Source organism: Palaemon carinicauda, chromosome 21 (assembly GCF_036898095.1).
Source record: "Palaemon carinicauda isolate YSFRI2023 chromosome 21, ASM3689809v2, whole genome shotgun sequence".
Classification (NCBI taxonomy): Eukaryota; Metazoa; Arthropoda; class Malacostraca; order Decapoda; family Palaemonidae; genus Palaemon; species Palaemon carinicauda.
The window spans coordinates 78,369,966-78,391,394 of NC_090745.1; the positions used below are offsets into that span (position 1 = coordinate 78,369,966).

Below are 21,429 nucleotides of genomic sequence, written 5' to 3' on the forward strand. Positions count from 1 at the left end.
ATGGCATCCAGGAAGGCATTCATGGAAAATATCCCTGCCAAACATAAAAGAGCTCAAGCATCCTTAGAGGTAAAGATAGGGGCTTTTCAGCAGGCACCTAAGTCCAAGGCTCCTCCACCAGCGTTGTCTTCTAGATTGCTTGTCGAAGAATCCTTGGCGTTATGCGGAGCATATGGCTCTGAGTGAGGGGTACGTCCACATTGGAGAAGGTATGGGATCTAAGCCTGTTTCCAACTTAGAATTCTCTGAAGTCTCCAAGAGAGTTGATACAATACCCATGGAAACTATCATCCTGGACCACAGCAAGGCTCAAACCTTATTTGTAAGGGAGTTAAAGACGGCTGAGTTTACCAACACTCAACTTTCTGCCTTTGGCAGGAAACAGGTCACCTTTATTGCTTCTAAGGATACTGTCTTTCCCTTCACCTCAAAAGGTTTAGAGGCTGTAAAGAAAGCAGTAATTGCAGGTAGATCACTGCCAGTACTCCAGTGCTACAATAGTGTAAACCTTTCCTCTAGCTCTTCCTTATGACTCGGACAGTTGGGAAGATGTCCAACACACTTTTACTGTCAGGAAACTGGATAGGGACATCAGAGGCAAACAGTTCAATGAAAGGTGGCCTAGAATTCCTGAATTCTTGTTGAATTCAGAACTGGAAGCCAAAGAGAGGCTATCTGTTTCTTTGTCCCACCAGCCCTATTTGGAAATGCTGATTAAGAACTACTCAAAATCAGACCTCTCCCCAGCACTGGCAAGACTCATCAGGCTACCTTCAACAGGGATCTGCATGCTTTCATTTTAGCCAGAAGAGCCTACAAAGAGCATGACTTCCAACAACTATTAGGCATGAGCCTAAAAAGTTGACTGACTCAAACATCTGAGGGAAAGATCTCTATTCTCAGAAGATGGTCAAGGAGCTAATGGACAGGGCAGCTTACGAGAATAAGAGCCTTATGCAGAAGTGGAGTATGTGCTCTAAGAGGAAATTCACCCCTGGAGAAGGACCTCAACCTAAAGGCAAGAAGCCTAGGAGACCCTTTAAAGGCAGGGAAACCTTTCTTGCCGTGACAGCCTCTGTTGCCACGATCCCCCAGACTGTGTACACGGTTCCCCAGCAGCATGTGACACTGTCTCCAGCCTTCAACCCAATCTATGAAAGGGCGCCACTACAATAATTCATCCAGTCAAAGCTCAAGGGAAAAATGCTAGTGGAAGAGGAAGGTCTGGGAGGGGCGGTCAATCTAGGGGCCAAGGAAACAGAGGCAAATCGTATAAAGAGGCAGGCTTTTCAAAAACTACAATGAGGAGCTTCCGCTAGGGGGAAGACTGTATCTTTTCAGGGATCAATGAGAGTTCGATCCTTTGGCTCACAGCATAGTCTCGAAAGGACTAGGCTTGAAATAAGAGACAGAAACCACCCCAGTTCAAGAGGTTCTTCCTTTCCACAACTCCCATTCTTGGAGGATTATGTACAGGATCTTCTGCGGAGGGGAGTAATCCATCACATGAAATCCATGAACTTTCAAGGACATCTATTGTGTGTGCAAAAGAAAGATTCGAACACTCTCCGAACTATTCTGGATTTGTCCCCACTAAACAAATTCCTTCTGAACGACAAGTTCCACATACTAATTTTCTCACAAATACAGACCCTACTACCCCAGGGGGCCTACAACGTCTCCATAGATCTTACCGACGCCTACTGGCATCGGCGCTTCTCCCCCTACCTTGGTTTCAGACTGGCAAGAAAGGATTTTCACAAAACTGGTCGAGACCATTGTCCAACAACTCAGGAAGAAAGGCCTTCAAGTGATGGTATACCTAGACGATGCCAAGCCAAGAAACAGAAGAAAAGTCAGGATGAGAATTCAGTCAAAGGAGACTATCAAAGAGGCAGACAAAAATTATCCGCAACCAGTAGTTACTGCATTTTCTGCTCAACAAGCACAGGAACTCTTATTAGACATGCCACCCAATGTGCTGAAAAATTACTAAGATTAATGGCAACCACTATGGAAATCTCTGATATTCTTGTGTGTATTTCATCAGGTGATTTAGTTAGAGGCCAAATATCATTTTACATGTTTAACAAAATATAGAAATAGATATTTATCCTCCTGTAGACAAAGCAATCATGGTGATACTGTTATCACCAACATAGCAAAGGCCGGAGCCTAGGTTGAAACTGTAAATAAAATAGAAAGTGAATTAGGATAAAGTACAAACAGATTCCAGTTGAGTGACCTGTATATGATTTATGCAAAGAGGTAACAGGAACTTGGTGTCACTACAGAAATGAATAAAACTTCATTCAAAAACAAACTTCTGAACCATTTTAAAGATGTTGAAATTTAAGATGTCTTGTAAACAGGGGAGCCAACATTATTAATATTTCCAAAGTACTTACCGGAAAGTTTTGAGGATAAAATGCTTTTAAGGAACTTTAAAACTGAAGCATCAATAACACTTTCTGTAGCAACACCAATATCTTCATTATCAATACAAATTAATTTTGTCAGTAAGAAAAGGGTTTCCTTAAAAGAAGTTACATCTCAAAATTTTAAATGATACAAGACAATTAATTTCACAAAAAAACTTCAGATGATATGAATTTTTGAGTGATACGCAGAATATTTTAGAAAATAAATACTGTATTTTGTTTTTAGAATTTCGAACAACTTTGGTGCATGAAATTGGATGCTCTACACCATGATGAAATAAATAGTACAAGAGTTTCTTAGTCAAATCAAATACAGTATAGGCAATATCATTTATTTTCATGATGTTATCAGGGTTCAGCCACACCAAATGAGGAGATCATTGAGGTAGAGGAACGACTTGGGCTGCAGGGCAGCAACAAAACGATGACACAATCGCGCTTGAGTAAGAAATTGCTTCTGATTAAAAATCTGAGTGTTAAATTTGACAAAAAATTACACAATAGAGTTTGGAGTTATAATTTTAGTAAGCGGAGAGGGAAAAAAGGGAATTTTACTATTTACAGTATATTGAGTCTCGTTTGTACGAAGGCAAATCTTATGAATATTTACGTATAGCACAACAGTCTTTTGATTCTTTGTTAGCAATACAATATTGGAAGTCAGGCTCATAAAACAAGAGGCAAACTATAGACAATCTCTCTTTTACCGGGCCATATAATATAATATAGTGGAGTCTATACTTAGTCAAGTGTACTTAAAGATGATTATACATTGGTATGGTATATTCATTGATATATCAAAATCAATCTAAAACTTAATGAAACCTTTTTTGTACAGCGTAATTGCCCATATTTTTCCTTTTTGTACTTCTGAATAATAAGTAGATATCATCTATCTCTAATTGTTTTACATCACTTTTTCCATTTCTTTGAATGCAGAATGAACATGAGTAGGCTCTGTCAATTATCAATATATTCTCTTGTATTCCATAAGTGATGATAGGAGATTGTCCCCTGTGTTTGCTAAAACATCCTCCCATAATAGAAGCCTTTCTCAAGTTCTGAGCAGGAGACATTTGAAGATCAAGTTGGTGTACCACCTAAAGTAGTTAATCGATAAGACAGCCTTTGCAGACAATCCTCTATATATGATAAACCATTTTTATAACAATTTCTACAGCCACTGCCTGCGGAAAAAAAAAAAAATCAATTTGCAGCAGACTTACCATTTGATGACCAGAAAAAGTCCATTTTGGACTTCCTGATTAGCAAAGACGCCTGGATGAGGATTTTATAATTGACTTTTGATATATAGAATGTTTTCTTTACGGGGTTTACGGGGTCTACCGATAACCAGCCACACATAATTTTGATGAAATGGGTAGTTTGATGGCATAATCATAACTGCAGGGCCCTCATCTCATCATCCAAGTTATTAAACAATAGACGGTTCACACATAATCTTGCTCTCAAATTATGGGGAGAGAATTTTAAGTCTTCTGTTTTATGTAGATTGATGTGGAGGTTACACGTCCATACTGTATATTACCAATATTTGTTGTGCCTCTAATAGCAAACAGACTGCCAGTAAGTCGTCTAGGGCTATAGTAGTATTTACTGTATGCATTACTATAGACTGCCAGTAAGTCATCAAGGGCTCAAGGGCTATAGTAGTATTACTGTATGCATTACTATAGCCATTGAAGGCTTAAAGGCAATCCAACTGTTTTGGACTACTAAAGCAATAGGGGTGATAGTCTTATTTATGGTCAAGTCTTTAGTTTTGTTTAAATGTTCTGTCACATTTTCTATATCCAAAAACCTTTGATCAGATATTACAATAATATAATTTCTACTACATATACTGGGGAGTTCGTCAATTCTAACATTCAATTTCTTGTCCAAGCATCAATTATAGTCTCCATGGTCAATTCATGTCAAGTCATTAATGTACATGATTCTATTACAAAACTAAAAGCTGTGGATAAACTTGATGCAACTGAAGCGTTCCAGTGGGTTTTTCCTGAATTTCCAAGCTCCAAGCTTCCATTTTTAATGTTAACAAAGAAGGACATTGCCAGGTCTTCAAAACTAAAAATAATCATCATAAATGTTTTTTAGGATCTTATGCACTTCCTAACCGTCTTTTTGCCACATATCTACTATCCTCTTTTCAGTAAAAACACACAATTATCTTGAAGCTTATTCTCCTACAATAAATGAAGAAAAGATGAGGCTCTGTTAATAGTCATTTCACTAATGTCTGGTTCTAAGTGCTAGAGGATATTGACTTTGTTGGGTAAGGTCACGAGGATGTTTTGGTTGTTGTTGAAGAATTTCAATCTTTCATCATCCAGTTTCCTCATTAAACTTTATATTTTTCCTTGCATTTCCTCGACACATTCTCATAGTATGACGCCAGTGTAATTGACATCAGATGGAAAGGGTATATTTCCTGTCTTAGATTTCACATATTTCTTTTCAAATAAATTTCCTATCAGCTAGCAGTTCTTTAATTAGCAATATTATTATTATTATTATTATTATTATTATTATTATTATTATTATTATTATTATTATTATTACAAGCTAATTTACCATATACACTATATGTATAATACACTATATATATATATATATATATATATATATATATATATATATATATATATATATATATATATATATATATATATATATATAAACCTTCAACATATACACTGTCATATTAATTCAAATGTGCATATATATATATATATATATATATATATATACACATATATCTTTCGATATGTGTTCCTATCATATTTATCAAAGGGTGTATACAAATCTCCTTTTAAAATTTAATCCAAGTGATTTACATTTCTTTCTGTTGTTTGCAGATTTCTATATGCTCCTTGTGCAGTCGTTTAATCATTTAACAATAATCTTTTATTTAATACCTAGAACTGACAAAAAGTGATTCAATATTTAGAATAAAATAGTAGAAAAGAACACTGACGTTAATGATTCTCTAAACTTAGTCACAGGACAACAGGCAACCATTACGTCAACTACTTTTACACACAAGTAAATCCCACTCTACCTGTGCAAGGGTGGACCTAGTAATTTATTCTTCCATTGATTCAATTGATTCACTCTTTATGCGAATACAGGACCAGATAATGATACGACAAACAGTAAACTGTTAACTAGAAAGAATTCACCTTCCAAGGGTATTAAAATGTGACTCAACTACCTAGCCAGAAGTTCTCAAAGTACTAAAAAGAGGCAACGACTATGAAATCTTACCTTGGTCCTCTTCAAGTTATAAATGAGGTGGTAAAACTGGAAAAACTCATACTTTGAACCTAATCATAAATCTGTTTAACATAACGAAGCAAAAATTATATTTTCAAAAGAGCTTTACAAGAATATAGTGCAGTGGAAACTTGGTATTAGTTGTAAAATTGTTTTTTACCTTCATCTTATTCTATATAATGATGCAGATATAGGTAGATAAAAACCCATAATAAAAATTCATATGCTCTATTATTCTGAAGACTCAACGTGTAGTAAAAATCATCTTCAAAGAAATGACATGATTGTAAACCGAACTGGGTAAGTGCCCATCAGAAAAAAGATTCAATGATATCACTCAGAAGTTGTCACGAAGTCAAAATAAATACAATTAAGATACACACTCTATAGCGTATATATTATGCATACATTTTCGTCCCTATATTGTATAAAAGTGAATTAATGCTTTTCCAACAATTTGGAAGAGAACATGGTAATATAGTATTCGTTTTGGCATCATTATTGGAAAGGCAATTATAAGATGTTGTGAAGTAAAACAATTGGGTCTCAAGAAAACAAGTATTGTGAAGCTAATAAGTAACAAAAACTTTATGTGGCATTAACACACAAGGGAAAAATTATGATATTGTCCAATATGACAAATTCAGAGATAATTTTTACTTTTCCCTGACTAATACAAACCTGGAGTTATTTATGTGGATATTCTCAGCGGCAGCTGGAGGTAGCCATTAGACTTTAATTGTGAGGTAGCAACCCTGCCTAACCGCTTGAACGGGTAGACTTGGGGTGGCTGGGGGGTACCCAACCACCGCTACATATACTCTCACAGTGGTGAGAGACATCACTTTTCATATCAGGCAGGACTTGTGGGGGACAGGTGATGGCAGACCAATTTATATAAATAACTCCAGGTTTATATTAGTTAGAGAAAAATACAAATTATCTCTGAATTTTTCATTTCTTCCCATACTAACAATAACAAACCTTCCGTTATTTATGTGGATGACTCACTCTTAGGTGGGTGGAAGTCCTAGATGTGGTATGGACATTGACCCGGTTTTACCTAGTACAGTATATGACTGTGGTCTAGGTAAAACTTTGAGACCTCGCTGAAATATACATAGTGAGTATACTCGCGGCCTGTGCAACACTGAGAAGCTGCGTTTAAACGCCAAGGAAGTACTGATTCCCCTGGTTTCATGGGCTCTAGGTCGACGATCCTGAGGAGGATCAGGAGCCAAGGCTCTTTCGATCACTTGGTGAATCCAGGAGGAAACTGTGTTCTTGGTGATCCTCCTCTTTACTCTTTCTGAGCTAACAAACAGAGATGTTAGTCTGGGCCATTTTACTGCAGTGCGTTTAAGATAGTATCTCAAACTCCTCACTGGGCATACTAACAACTGATCTGGGTCATTGGTTACAGAACCAAGACTCGCAACCTGAAAGGGCCTGAATCTATGGTTCACTGCCCCTGGATTTTGAGTCTTGGCAATAAACTTAGGGACAAAGCTGAGCGTCACTTCCCCTTGAATGGGCAATGTCATATGAGAGGCCATGAAGTTCACTAACTCTCTTTGCCGAGGCTAAAGTGAGCAGGAACGCCGTCGTCAAAGTGAGATTTCGGTCAGTTGCATGGCATAATGGTTCGTAGGGAGGAACTTTTAGGGATCTCAAGACGCGAACCACGTTCCAAGGATGATCTCTGACTGAGGGCAAGTGATCTCATAACTCCATATGAGTGAAGAAAGCTCTAACGAGGAGGAAATATCAACTCCTTTCAGCTTGAAGGCAAGGCCTAAGGCTGAGCGATAGCCTTTCACCGCCGATACTGAAAGGAACTTTCCCTCCCGAAGATATACACGAAACTCCGCTATTGCTGGAATGCTTGCATCGATTGGAGAGATATTCCTTCCACGACACCAATCACAGAAGACTCCTCCTTTAGCCTGGTAGACCAAGGATGAGGATCTACGCAAGTGTCTGGACATTCGCTCCGCAACTTTTTCAACTGAGAGGCAGACCACTCACTACACTCTACGCAGGGCAAACCCTACTCACATCGATGCCCTCGGCACGTAGGACACAGAGTGCGGGTCGGTCTCTAACGACGACATGAAGTTCCCGCTTGTGGCACCCTCTCGCCCTGGACACGTTAGCATGGTGAAGGTGATCGCAGAAGATACGCACACCTGCAAAAAGAAAGCAAAAATTAAGAAGTCCAATGAGAGTCAGGAGGAGATCGGACGTTGAGCGGACACGTCCGATCTCTACTGAGCCAAAAGAAAAAAGGGACGTCTCTCACCTCTGTGAAAGTAAATATAGAGGTGGCTGGGTACCAACGCCACACCCACCCTACCCGCTCAAGTGGTTAGGCAGGGTTGCCACCTTGCAATTAAAGTCTAATGGCTACCTCTAGCTGCCGCTGAAAGAATATCCACATAAATAACGGAAGGTTTGTTAGTATGGCAACAATTATCTTTTACAACACAGCCTTACCAATAATGTGATCTATGGTAACTACTCTAAATACAATTCGTCTTGCAAACACTGCACAAAACAATTTTGGAAAGATCAAAGGACATATCTGAAATATTGAGCACAACCAACAATGATCCAAATACCGTTACATTCCACTAAAAAACTACGCACAATGAAAATTCAGACATTAGATGAATAATATCTTTCTAAAATAACATCACATTTCTCATCCTTGTGGATTTGGAATTTTCATTTTTCACACTAAATGACAAAGTGAGGCAGACTTAGCCACTTTTTTACTTTCTTCCTAAGATATGCTTTCATATATCATGTCTTCTTTCTATCTTTCCTTCTAAGAACCGACAATAAAAAGCATATTAATGTGAAATTTATTGCAATATTCTATACAGTGAAACTGATATAGATTCACTGCTTCTTGTGATGTTTATTCTTATTAAATGCTTGACTAAAATGCTGTTCCTGTATTGTTTGAGTTCTAATTATAATGACAAATTCGGAGGTAATTTGTATTGTTCATAACGATCCAACCCTTAGCTATGTAATATGGGTATTACTTTTGGTGAAGATGAAAGGACGAGCCATTAAAATTTAGTGAGGGTTAACTACCCATCCCGCTAATTTGCGGGGGGGGGGGGGCATGCTACCACTCCCACTCCCACACCTGTGATTAAGCTCATTTTGCTTGGAGGTAGGACTTCAAGGGGGGTCAGGGTTGCCAGCCAAGTATGTTTAAATAGCTAAGGTTTGTATCGTTAGGAAAAATACAAATTACCTCCAAATTTGTCATTTGTTCCGTAACTGGAATTAAAACCAACGCTATTTAATAGGGGTGGCTCATCCATTAGGAGGGTGGATGTCCCTGGCAATCTGGCTTTTTGGACTTACCCTGGGCACTCCCTATTGTGAAGAAATTAGAGTAACAATAAGGAGATCCCAACACCTTGCTAAACCTGCTAAGCATGGTCTGCGCACTTCGCAAACTGTGTGTTGAGAAACTAGAGAAACTAGCAATGTGACTGTCAAGGTGAAGGTTATTCTGAGACTTGCAGGAAATAACCGAGGAGACCAAGATATTCCCAATACCAACTTGCCAGGGTATGGGGGCACAACAGTATCGCGACAATACTAGGATACACAAGGGAGGTCAGCTTGTGCTGAGGTCCCAGGATGCTGATTTCCCCTAGAGAGGGGAGGATGAAGAAAGGGTACGAGCCAGACTCTCCCTTTCATTCACTCAGACTAAAACCCGGGTAACCAATGCCCTCAACCTTCTGCTACTTGTCCATTAAGGAGCTTGAGGTACTAAACCAGCAGTTGTGGATACACCACAGGACCGATAGAAAACGTATCGAGGTTCCTGTGTGTCACGCCTTGCAGGTAGTTGGCGGTGAACATAGTTTGGCATTTTTCACACGCCTACTTGCAATACCTGCTTCACAGAAGAGTTCTTCTTGAAGACCACAGACGTAGCTACACCCCGAACATCGTGGGCTCTGGGACGACGAGCTGGAGGAGGATTGGGATTCAGAGCAAGGTTAGTGGCCCTGCGAATCCATGCAGAGATTGTGATTTCTGTTATCCTCCTCTTGTTATTGCCTGTGTTGACAATAAGTGAGGGCGCTCTGAGCCGAGCTGCTGCTAATCTCTTGAGGTAGTACCTCAAACATCTTACTGGGCATAGTAACAGATGATTGGGTCGACAATTACAGAGCGGAGACTCTTTATCCGGAAGGAGACGAATCTAGGATCTGAAACCTGGATTCTGAGTTCAGACAACAAGCTCAGGGATGAAGCTGAAGCTTACCTCTACCCATCCTCTTAAATGGGTGATGTCAAACAAAAGACCATGAAGTTCGTTAACTCGTTTTGCTGAGACCAAGGCGAGTATGAAAACCGTCTTCCAGGTTAGAAGGCAAACTGTTGCCTGTCGTAATGGTTCTTACGGGAATCCTTCTAGGGACCAAAGAACTCGAACCACGTGCCATAGGGGAGGCCTCACTTCTGACTGAGGACAGGTATGTTCACAAATTCATATGAGGATGGAAGTTCTAAAGATGAGGAAATGCCCATTCCTTTCAATTTAAAGGCGAGACTCAAGGTTGAGCGATAGCCTTTAACCTTTGAAACCGAAAGATGCATTTCCTCCCGAGAAATTCTGTCCTTGAGAAGCTGCCGTACTATGCTGCCACACACACAGCAGCACCTGAAAAGAAACCTACAGCTATATATATATATATATATATATATATATATATATATATATATATTTATATATATATATATATATATATATATATATATATATATATATATATATATATATATATAAGTCAAAAAGTAAAAAATTAATGGCAGTCCAAGAAAGGTGAGGAGGAAAAGCGGTAACAACTGACAACCACTCTTCATCCCAGCCAAAAGCAAAGTGAGCTCAATCAAAGGTGTGTCGTTGAGAGGGGTAGCATGCTACCCCCTCCCCCCCCTATCTTCCAGCTAACTAGCGGGATGGGTAGTCAACCCTCGCTAAACTTTAATGGCTCGTCAGTTCAGCTTTGCCGAAAGTAATACCCCTATTAACCTTGGTTTGTATTCCAGTTATGGAACAAATACTACTTCGAAGTTACTCTTTTATAAAATTATCTTTCTCCCAGTTTTCAGTAAAACCTCATGTCAAATATTACTTTTCTATAGCTTAGATTGCTATTCTGAAAATATAATTTCCTGATTTTTCTATAGTTTTTCTCCGCTGTGACTATGCACTATATGTCTTGAGAGACTACATTTCTGTGTGAATGTCTTCTCACACTCAGTGCATTCAAACGGCTTTTCCCCAGTATGACTCATCATGTGGACTGTAAGATAATTTTTACGATTGAATTTTTTCCCACAGTCAGTGCAGCTGAATGGCTTCTCTTCAGTATGAATCCTTATGTGAACTGTCAGATTTGATTTATGGGAAAATGTTTTCCCACAGTAAAAACATCTGAAGGGCTTCTCCCCAGAATGCTTTCTCAGATGGACTCTGAGTTTATTTGCTTTCTTAAAATCTTTTCCACATTCTACACAAATTACCGATTTAGTTCTAGCATGACTCCTCTTATGCCTTATAAGATGAGAAGCCTTAGAAAATGCTTTCCCACAGTCAGAGCATATAAATTGTTCCTCAGTATGAAGCTTCATGTGAGTTCTAAGACTGGATTTAAGAGAAAATCCTCTCCCACAATCATAGCATTTGAATGTCTTCTCTTTTGCATCATACCTCTCTTGAGTTACCAGACTGTTTTTCAGGGAGAAAGTTGTCCCACAATAGGAATCCTTGTATAGCTTCTCTTGAGTATGACGCATCACGTGAGCTGCCAGACTCTTTTTATGGGAGAAACCTTTCCCACAATCAGAACATTTGAATGGCTTCTCTTGAGCATGACACTTCAAGTGAGCTGTCATATTGGATTTTTGGGAAAAGGTTTTCCCACAATCTGAGCATTTGAATGGCTTTTCTCCAGTATGAAGCCTCATATGATTTCTCAGCCTGTATTTTTGAGAAAATACCTTCCCACAGTCATAGCATTTGAATGGCTCTTCCCCATTGTGCATTTTCATATGTATTCTGAGTTTACCTCTTGCTGTGAAGATTTTTCCACATTCGGTGCATTTGTAAGGTCCCTCCTTAATGCAATTATTTTTTTCCTTTTTATCTGCTTCCTTTTGGCACATTACTGAATCATTTCTCAGTGCCGATCTAATTTTACAAGGATCTTTTATTTCTCCTTCTAAATCGTAAAATACCTCTGGCTCTATCTTAACTTCCATAAATTTGCCACCACAAAGATAGCCATCATTATTGTCTTCTCCATATACACCACCACTACTGTTTTCTTCCTTGATTGGAGGGACTGATAATTGATATTCACTTTCACTTTTCACAAAAAAATCTGAAGATTGTTCTGAATTCATTTTAGTCCTTGTTCTTTGATATTCTAGTTTTTATTGTATCCAATTATCTACAAGCTGAGACTCAAGTTCTACACACAATACTGCTACTTGTCTGTGCTAATTGCTTTAATGAAACTCACATCCATTTTCCATTGTGCTAATAGTCATAAACCATTCAATACAAGAATTCTTTTTCTTTCTGTTGAAATTTATAACTGTACCTGCACCAGTTCTCTAAACCTGAATTGTTTATGTAAGAATATTTTCTTCCTTATCTCCTCTTCATTCCTTTTCATATTCAGACGTGGGTGTTATATTTCTAGGAGTTTGATTTGAAAGTTAGTGGACTTGTAAGCTTCATCCATGTAAATGTTCGGATATTTTGAAAAATAATTCAATATAAACTTGTAACATAAGCTAGTATATTTGCTTCTCATTTTTTAAGGTTCTCAAATGAGAAGCTACATTAATCAGGTTTCTTCCTCTTGATATCAGCTGACTTAACAAATGATTCCCATAAGGATATGAAGACCTCTTTGAATTTTCCTTCATAATCCTTCATACAAGCAAAATGGCAACGAAACAAATCAAATTATTGAATTTTTCCTTATGCACAAGGGTAACGGATAACACTGTTTTGTCACACTTAAAACTTTGTAAATATGAATATTTTAGAAAATGTGTTGTAAATTATATACTGATGTCATAAATCTAATATTTAGAACTGATATAATTATTAAAAGAATATCTAAAGACATATCTGGTATTCACTGGCACTGTCAATCTCAACATGATCATACCTGACATTCTCATTCATCGTTTGACTCATCAATTTCTAAGACCTTCATGCCAAAACTGATGAGTGTTTGGAGAAGAGACGTCTGAAATCAAAACTGACGAGTGTTTGGAGAAGAAACGTCTGAAATAAGAAAATGATAATACAATTAGATATAAACTGCAATATTGTACAACTTAAACAAAACAAAAGATTTCAGTTAAATTTCAGTTAATCTCTCGGACGAATTATTACTGCTCTATAAACACAGTTGTTTAACATATTTTAATCCCCTTTACATTTATTTGAAAACTTCTTTCATTAATCCCCTTCCCTATCTAGAAACCAAAATGTAAGGAATAGAAAATTTGTATGAAAATGGTAAAAGGCATGCTTAGGATAGCAGCTAGTTTTGGTTAGTGGTATCAAGGCAATCATATATACATAAAGACAAAAGCAGAAAAGGTTTTCACACTTTCATAAATATGAGGCAGGAAAGAGCATAGGATTATAGTATAGAGAAAAAAAGGGGAAAGGAGACAATTAATAAGGAATTGTGTGATATCAAATTTCATCATATCATGAGGAGCCTCTATACAGATATAATGGTAAGTGCATAAAAGGGCCTGCAACAGATATGAAAAGGACAAAACATAAAAAGCATGGATGATAATTTATATTATTCCTTAAGTTTAAACCTGAAGATTTACCATTCAGGCAATAGCTATAATGTGTGAAAAATGGTCATAACAAACAATTTAAACTAGGATCTAGGGGGGGGGGCAGGGAAAATTACGTCATTCACTTCATTCCTTGTCATTCATTTCTTTCAGAGCTGAAGACAAACCAATGTAATTGGCTGAGTTGGGATTATATAAAAAAAAAAATATCATTATTATTATTATTATTATTATTCATTACCATTGTTAGCCAAGCCTAGTATGCAAAGAAGCAACACCAGTCGACAAAGGAAAATACTGCAAATCAAACGGCACCAAAAGGAGGCGCCGTTGCAAAGGCTATGCCTCTCCCCTGAACCTTAACCTGAGGGGAAGTAACCCAGTAGGAAATGAAATGGAGAAGTAAAGAATAATCTACTAAAGAACAAAGAAAAAAAAATATATTGAGATGAATAGCAATGTTAACCATATAAATAACATAAAACTATTAAAAGGAAAAAATGCAGCTTTGGTTGCCAAACTAAAAAATATGAGGCTTTGTAATGGTTTAGTAAGACTAACCCTCCCATACCTAAAAATCTATACTATAACTACTTTGCATCGATACCGTAGCCATATTTAAAAAGGCCAAAAGTGTCCTGTTATCCACAGTAATAATTTGTTATCTATGGTGTTTGATTATTTAGAAAATTTATTGCCCATATTTTTAAGACTCTTGATAGAAATGCGGTTCTATGAACTCGGTTTTAATTAAGAGTAAACTTGACTAAAAATTACAAGAAGAGAGAGAGAGAGAGAGAGAGAGAGAGAGAGAGAGAGAGAGAGAGAGAGAGAGAGAGAGAGAGAGAGAGAGATCTACGATGTCACACTATGAACCTATCACTAGTTATTAAGTTAATATCCGAAGTATGTCTTTTGTAATAGATTTTGTTTACTTTGTAATAAGACTCATATGCACGGGTCTAAGTTTGACCTATCTAAAATACGCATTGCTGACAGAAGTAAATATTGGTTAGTTCAGGATAGATGTAATGCAATGCTTCCACATGAAATATCAGATTATGGTAAATATAGGGCCAAAGAGAAGCCAAATAAAAGATTAAAAATTAGGTAGGATACTTCCCATTAGGGTAAATAATTCATGTTCCAATCTTAATTATATTACACCTATTCATTCCAAGACTCACTTCTCCCTCTGTGACAAATGCTCTTTACTTGTCCTCATCCCGATAATTTACTAGGCCCTTCACAATTAGAGGAGTTTGAGCTTCTCAAAAATTTTCAGTTTATTCAATAATTTGGTAGAAACCATCTCTAAACATTTTGAAAGAATTACCAAACAAGTAAACCTCAGGGAATGTTAGCCAGACATACAGCAAGCCTCACCAAAAAGAGGATATAGATGATTTGACCAGGCTAACCCTTTTCCCATTAAACAAATGCAGCCTGTGCATGCAGAATCAAGTGTAAGTAGTCTTGGTTTGCAAAGCATAAATCAAATATAGGATGACTATGCATCCGACGATGATTTTGAAGGTTTTCAGTAAAATTAAAAAAAAAAATTGTTGTTGCAGAGTGAAGCATAATCCTGCATAGGCTGATAGCACTCACTCAAATTTTAAAGTTAAGACCCCAGTTCTGAGGCTAATTTTTCCTTCTCAGAGCATAAACAATATCTGTCCTGTTCAGGTAACATACTATAGTGAGGGCTAGAAGTGATTGAGCAATTCCATGCTTGGCACCTTGCAACATTCAGTGTGGATGCAATAGCATGTATTACACTTCACAGAGTGTAGATGATTCTTGGGTTGCAGAATCTTTCTCTAAGCATTGTGTGACAGAGGACACTCACACAGCTACTGACAGAGGACACTCGCACTGCTACTGCCTGTAAGTGTTGGCTCAACATCTTCTGATGACTGCTTCAAGAGTCCCAAGATTTTTGCACATATAAAACTTCTGAATTTTCCACTTAAATCCTATGTTTTCTTGGCCAAGGAGAATGACTCTAATGCAGAGTATGCCTCACTAGTGATCTTTTATTCTCTGTTGGAGAGAATCATAGACAGGTACCCAAACAATTAAAGTAAAACCGAGATAGTAGATTATGGTTCGTGCATTTTCTCTATCTTTACAACCAAGGTTTCTGAGTTTTATGAGTGCATGAGAGTTCGATAAGATAGAAGAAGAAGTGGTACATAAATCCTCTATATCGTTATCAGCTTTGGTTTTTCAAGTGTTGAAGGATGGGTATGGCCTCCTTTTCAATCAGATTCCTTCTCTGCAAATTTTCCATTTTTTTTCAACTAACTTCCTAACCCCTACTCGAAAAAGGCTAAAATACAAAATGGTCATAAAAAAGGTGAAAAACACTTCCTCCAGTATTTTACAAAAGGCTTTTTGTAATCCACAAGTCAGATGGATGCAGACTAGTGCTAGATGTATCAAAACTGGGTAAGTTCCTTTGATTTACAAGATTTTCTATTGACACAATCTCGTCCATTCTAGCTTCCATTCAAAAGGATGACTAGATGTACTTCGTAGAACTTCAGATTTCGGGGGAAAAAGGTTTCAGTTCAAATGCATGTTTTTGTCTAAGCATATCCTGCAAGTGTCACTCTTATGAAGGCTCCATTTGTCAATCAGCTACAAGCTCCTAAGTGTTCAGATTTTATACCTGCATAATTGGTTAATCCTGGTGAACTTTCTTTAACCAACAAGACCCTTTGTCTTGTTGGTTAAATTTATTATTCTTAGCCTATAGCCAAAGTTGGGATTTTTATAAACTGGAAGAAGTTATTGTGGATTCTAACTTTATTAAAATTTTTAACTGTAACATTCATTTCCTGCTTTCCCCTCAAAAAAGAAAATAAATTAACTTCTCAAGTTTGAGGAGGATTTCAGACACTCAACCAGCCAGAGTCTATAGATATTTGAGCCTTTCATCTGATTAAGAATAAGGCCATTACAGTTGCACCTAAAACATTATTACTACGCAGTGTGGAGAATGGGATTAAGTGCTAAATTGGTGAAGTAATCGAGAGCTTTTTCTCTTTGGGACCACCCTCAAGTCTCCTTCAACACACGTTACAAACAGAAGCCATTACAAAAGGCTAAGGAGTAACCCTGCACAATGATATGCTTCATGGAATTCAACATAGGAAACTCTCCACATCAATTGACTATATATTCTAACTATTTTAAAAGACTTATCATTTGAAAACATGGAAAACACCACCACATTATCTCATGTGAGAAGACAGGGAGGTACCAAGTAAAAGCCTTTATTCCATGATTGCTTTATGGAACCCAGAAATATAGAATGTAGAAAATGTGGGGAAAGACTCAATGGACATGTTGGCTCTGTATCTCGGTTTAAAGACAGATATATTTTGCTCCAAAGTACTTAACCTTCAAAATATGCCAGTAGATATCATGCTGCAAGATCTGCTCGATTCTACTTAATGGTCTCCTCCACCTCAAATATTTTAACTGCTGTGAAAAATTGGGGAACCCTTCGGTAGACATGTTTTCCTAGTATCTCAATCAAATGACATGAAAAATTTGGAAGTAAATTGTATTTATCCTAAAGATACAAACCTTAGCTATTCATGGGGGTATTACTTACGGCAAAGCTGAAATGACAAGCCATTAGAATTTAGAGAGGGTTAACTACCCATCCCGCTAATTAGCGGGTGGTAGGGGTAGGGGGTAGCTAGCTAACCCTTTCACCCCAACACATGTGATTGTGCTTCAATTTGCTTGGAGGTACGACTTTGACGGGGGACATGGTTGGAAGGCAAGTATGTATAAATAGCTAAAGTTTGTATCGTTAGGAAAACTACATATTGCTTTCAAATTTGTCATTTGTTCCGTAACTGGGATACAAACCAACGCTATTTATAGGGCTAACTCACCCATTAGGAGGGTGGACGTCCCTGCCAATCTGGCTTTTAGCCTTACCCGGGGTACTCCTTATTGTGCAGGTTAGTGCACAAATAAGGAGACAATAACACCTCGCTAAACTTGCTAAGCATGGTCTGGAGCCTACGCAAGCTGTGTGTAATGAGATACTAACAATGTGACTGTCAAGGTAAAAGGAATTACGAGTCTTGTAGGGATAATCAATGAAACCTCGCCTAGGCATGGGGACGAAACAGTATTGGAACAATACTGTAATAGGTTACACAAGGGAGCAATGGTTTTCCCAAGGAAGGGGATGATGAAGAAATGAAAAGAGCCAGACATTTCTTTTCATTCATTCAGAATAAAACCCGGGTAACCAATGCCCTCAACCTTCTGCTACTTGTTCAATAAGGAGCATGAGGTACTAGACAATCTGTTGTGCAATCACCACAGGACCGATAGAGAACGTATCAAGGTTCCTGTGGGTCACGTCTTGCAGGTAGTGGGCGGTGAAAGTAGTTTGCCGTTTCCACCCGCCCGCTTGCAATATCTGTGTCACAGAGTAATTATTTTTGAAGGCCAGGGACATAGATACGCCCCTAACATCCAGAGGTTCTGGGACGACGTGATGGAGGAGGATCAGAATTCAGAGCAAGGTCAATAACCCTGCAAATCCATGCAGAGATTGTTTTTTTTTTGTGATCCTCATCGTGTTTCTGCCCATGCTGACGAAAAGTTTGAGCATTCTGGGCTGAGCTGCTGCTGTTCTCTTCAGGTAGCATCTCTAACACTTTACTAGGCATTGTCACAGATGATCTGGGACGTCAGTTAAAGAGTGGGGACTCGTTATCCGGGAGGAGTCAAATCTAGGATTTGAAATCCCCGGATTTTGAGTCTTGGCAACAAACTCAGGGACGAAGCTGAAGCTTACCTCTCCCCATCCCCTTGAATGGGCGACATCATACAAGAGACCATGGAGTTTGCTAACTCGTTTGGCCAAGGCCAAGGCGAGCAGGAACACCATCTACCAAGTTCATGGCAATCTGTTGCCTGGCATAATGGTTCATACAGAGGTCCTTTTAGGGACCAAAGAACTCAAACCACGTTCCATTGGGGAGGTCTTGCTTCCGACTGAAGACAGGTAACTTCATAACTCTGTATGAGGGGGGAAATTCTAGCGATGAGGAAATGTCCATTCATTTCAGATTAAAGTGGAGACTATAGGCTGGGCGATTGAAACTGAAAGACGCATTTCTTCCCGCACATACATGAGGAACTCCGCTATTACTGGATTAGTGGCATGAAGTGGACTAAAGCCCCTTCCATGACACCAACCACAAAAGACGTTCCACTTCGTCTAGTAGACTGAAGCTGATGACGTTCGCAGATATCCAGACATCCTCCTTGCAACTTGTTCCAAAAATCCTCTCTGAGTGAGGATTGCTGGATAGTCTCAAAGAGTGAAGACGTAGCGAAGCTACTGCCTTGTGGTAAATGTTGATATGTGCTTATCTGAGTAAATTGTGTCATGAAGGAAGTTCTCTTGGCAGCTCCGGAAACCATTCTGCCTGATGCCATAGCGGAGCTATGAGGGTAATCGGAATATTGACCGATGTTCTGGTCTTGTTGAGCATTATTCTCATCAGACAGAATGGTGGAAATGCGGAAACGTCGTTGTTGTTCCACTGTTGATGGAACGCATCTTGCCAGAGAGCCTTGGGGAGCAATACAACGGAAGCCTGAAGACAAGGGCCGTCGCGAACAGATTCATAGTCGGCGAACCCCAAAAAGTCAGAACTTTGTTGGCTACTAGATGATCCTACGACCATTTGTACCCACTATCTGCTCAGATTGTCAGCAAGCACATTCCTCTTGCCGGGAATGAAGTGAGCTGTTAGTGACCGAGTGGACTTCCGCCCATCTCAATATCTCTAATGCTTGATGAGTTAAGGGCTGCAAAAAAGTACCTCCTTGCTTTTTTATGTAAGCCATTACCATGGTGTTTTTACTCATTACCACCACCGAGTGACTCGCCAGGAACTGGTGGAACTCTTGAGGGGCCAGATATGAGCCCTTCATCTCTAGGAGGTTTATGTGAAGGTACTTTTTGGACTCTGACCAAAGACCTGAGGTCGTGTGGTGCAGCACATAGGAAACCCCCTCCCCCCCTTCTTTTCATCCATTCGAAAACAGCACCAAATAAGGTGGAAGGACAAGAAGATCGGCATCCTTCAGTAGATTTTCATCTGCCAGCCACCATCCAAGGTGCCTCCTTTCCTCTGATCCCATGGAGATCAGTGTGTCCGGGGAATCGAAAGCCTGGTTCCAATTGGACTTCAGGCAGCACTGGAGACGTCGAATCCTGAGGAGGCCGTTGGGAACTAGACAGACCAAGGATGATAAATGTACGAGAAGACCTAGCCACTTCTGGGCTGTCAGTTCTCATCTGATAAAGGGTCTTCTGACCTTCCTCAGTCTCACTATCCTGTCGTCTGATGGGAAGGCTTTCTGTAGTTTGGTGTCTAATATCATGCCCAGGTATACCAGTCTTTGAGTGGGAAGTAGGTATGACATCTCGAGGTTTACTATGATCCCCAGATCTTGGCAAAGCCTCACAAGTTTGTCTCGGTGCTTAAAAAAAGGTTGTCACCGAGGCTGCTAGGATCAACCAGTCGAACAGGTAATGAAGGACACTGATGCCGAGCCTGTGTGTCCGGGATGATACTAGGGCGAATATTCTTGTGAAGACCTGAGGAGCTGTGGCAAGACCGAAGCACAACACCTTGAACTGGTATATTTTGTTGTCGATGTTGAATCTTAGATATTTCCTTGAAGACGGATGGACTGGGATCTGGAAGTATGCATTCTTTAGATCCAGTGTACACATGAAGTCCTGTGGCCTTATCGCTTGCCTGACTGAGTGTGCCATCTCCATGCTGAACGAAGTATGTTCAACAAACTTGTTCGGAGTCGAGAGGTCGATGACTGGTCTCCAGCCTCCAGACGCCTTTTTCACAAGAAAGTCGACGGAAGAAGCCTGGGAACCTGTCAAAGACCTCCTAGAGTGCGCCCTTCTCCAACATGGTCTGGACTTCGGCCCGAAGGGCCTGCCCCCTTACTGATCCCATAGCAAAGGAGTTCACAATGGCTAGGTTAAGTAAAATTTGGAAATCAAACCAACTGAAATTACATAAAAATCAGGCTATATATCAGTTCAGTGATATGTGTTACAATTCTTGGTCAGTGAAGGGAGAGATCACATGAACGGGACACGATACCCTGAACGAATCACGGAGACCATCGACAGATCCAATCTGTCATCAAGATGATCTACTCCGGGGTTCCTGTATCTTGGGTTCCCCGCTCCTGTCTGCCGTATAGGAGATGTTGGTCTGACCTGGAAGTGCACCAGGGTTTGCTGGTAAAGCAGAACCCAAATGTCCTGATAGACCTAGTTGCTGAGACACACCTCCAAAATGCTCACTGGAGGATTGGAAAAATTACTGCAATGCTCCGTCGACACGTTTAGCACAAATCTTTGATTAGTGTAATTAGGGATATGTGCCAGACGTGTTGGGAATGTCAGGTTTCAAGGGAGGTGGTTGCCCTGCCAGCCTTGAAGATAGTGACCTTTTCTCCTTTTGAATTGGTTGTCATGGATCTTGTGAGTCTCACAATAACCACTACATTGAGTGAATGATGGTAGTCGACCATTATTTCAAGTGGGTGACGGCAGTACCCATAAGGAATAAGAAGAGCACAGTACGATATGCCAGACACTTGAAGACCTGTTATTCCTTGTGTTCCAGTCCGGATATTGACTGATAACGGCCCAGAGTTTATTTCCCAGGAATTTACTGAGTTGTTGGAGAGGTACAATGTTGTACATGTGAAAACA

The 21,429-nt window shown here is 39.2% G+C and overlaps 1 protein-coding gene across 2 annotated transcripts in view; it reads right to left on the reverse strand.

The window, feature by feature from the left end:
• Window positions 1-21,429, reverse strand: part of LOC137615293 (gastrula zinc finger protein XlCGF57.1-like) — a 153,607-nt gene that overhangs the window by 21,447 nt on the left and 110,731 nt on the right. The window contains exon 2 of one of the 2 annotated variants that reach the window (XM_068345033.1): window positions 12,971-13,089. Coding sequence is in view for 1 of the 2 variants with exons in the window: in XM_068345032.1 (XP_068201133.1) it covers window positions 10,968-12,191 (1,224 nt within the window). In the remaining variant the exon portion in view is untranslated. Of the gene's footprint in view, window positions 1-10,597; window positions 13,090-21,429 lie in introns of those variants that run through there. The other variant, XM_068345032.1, reaches the window with a different exon arrangement.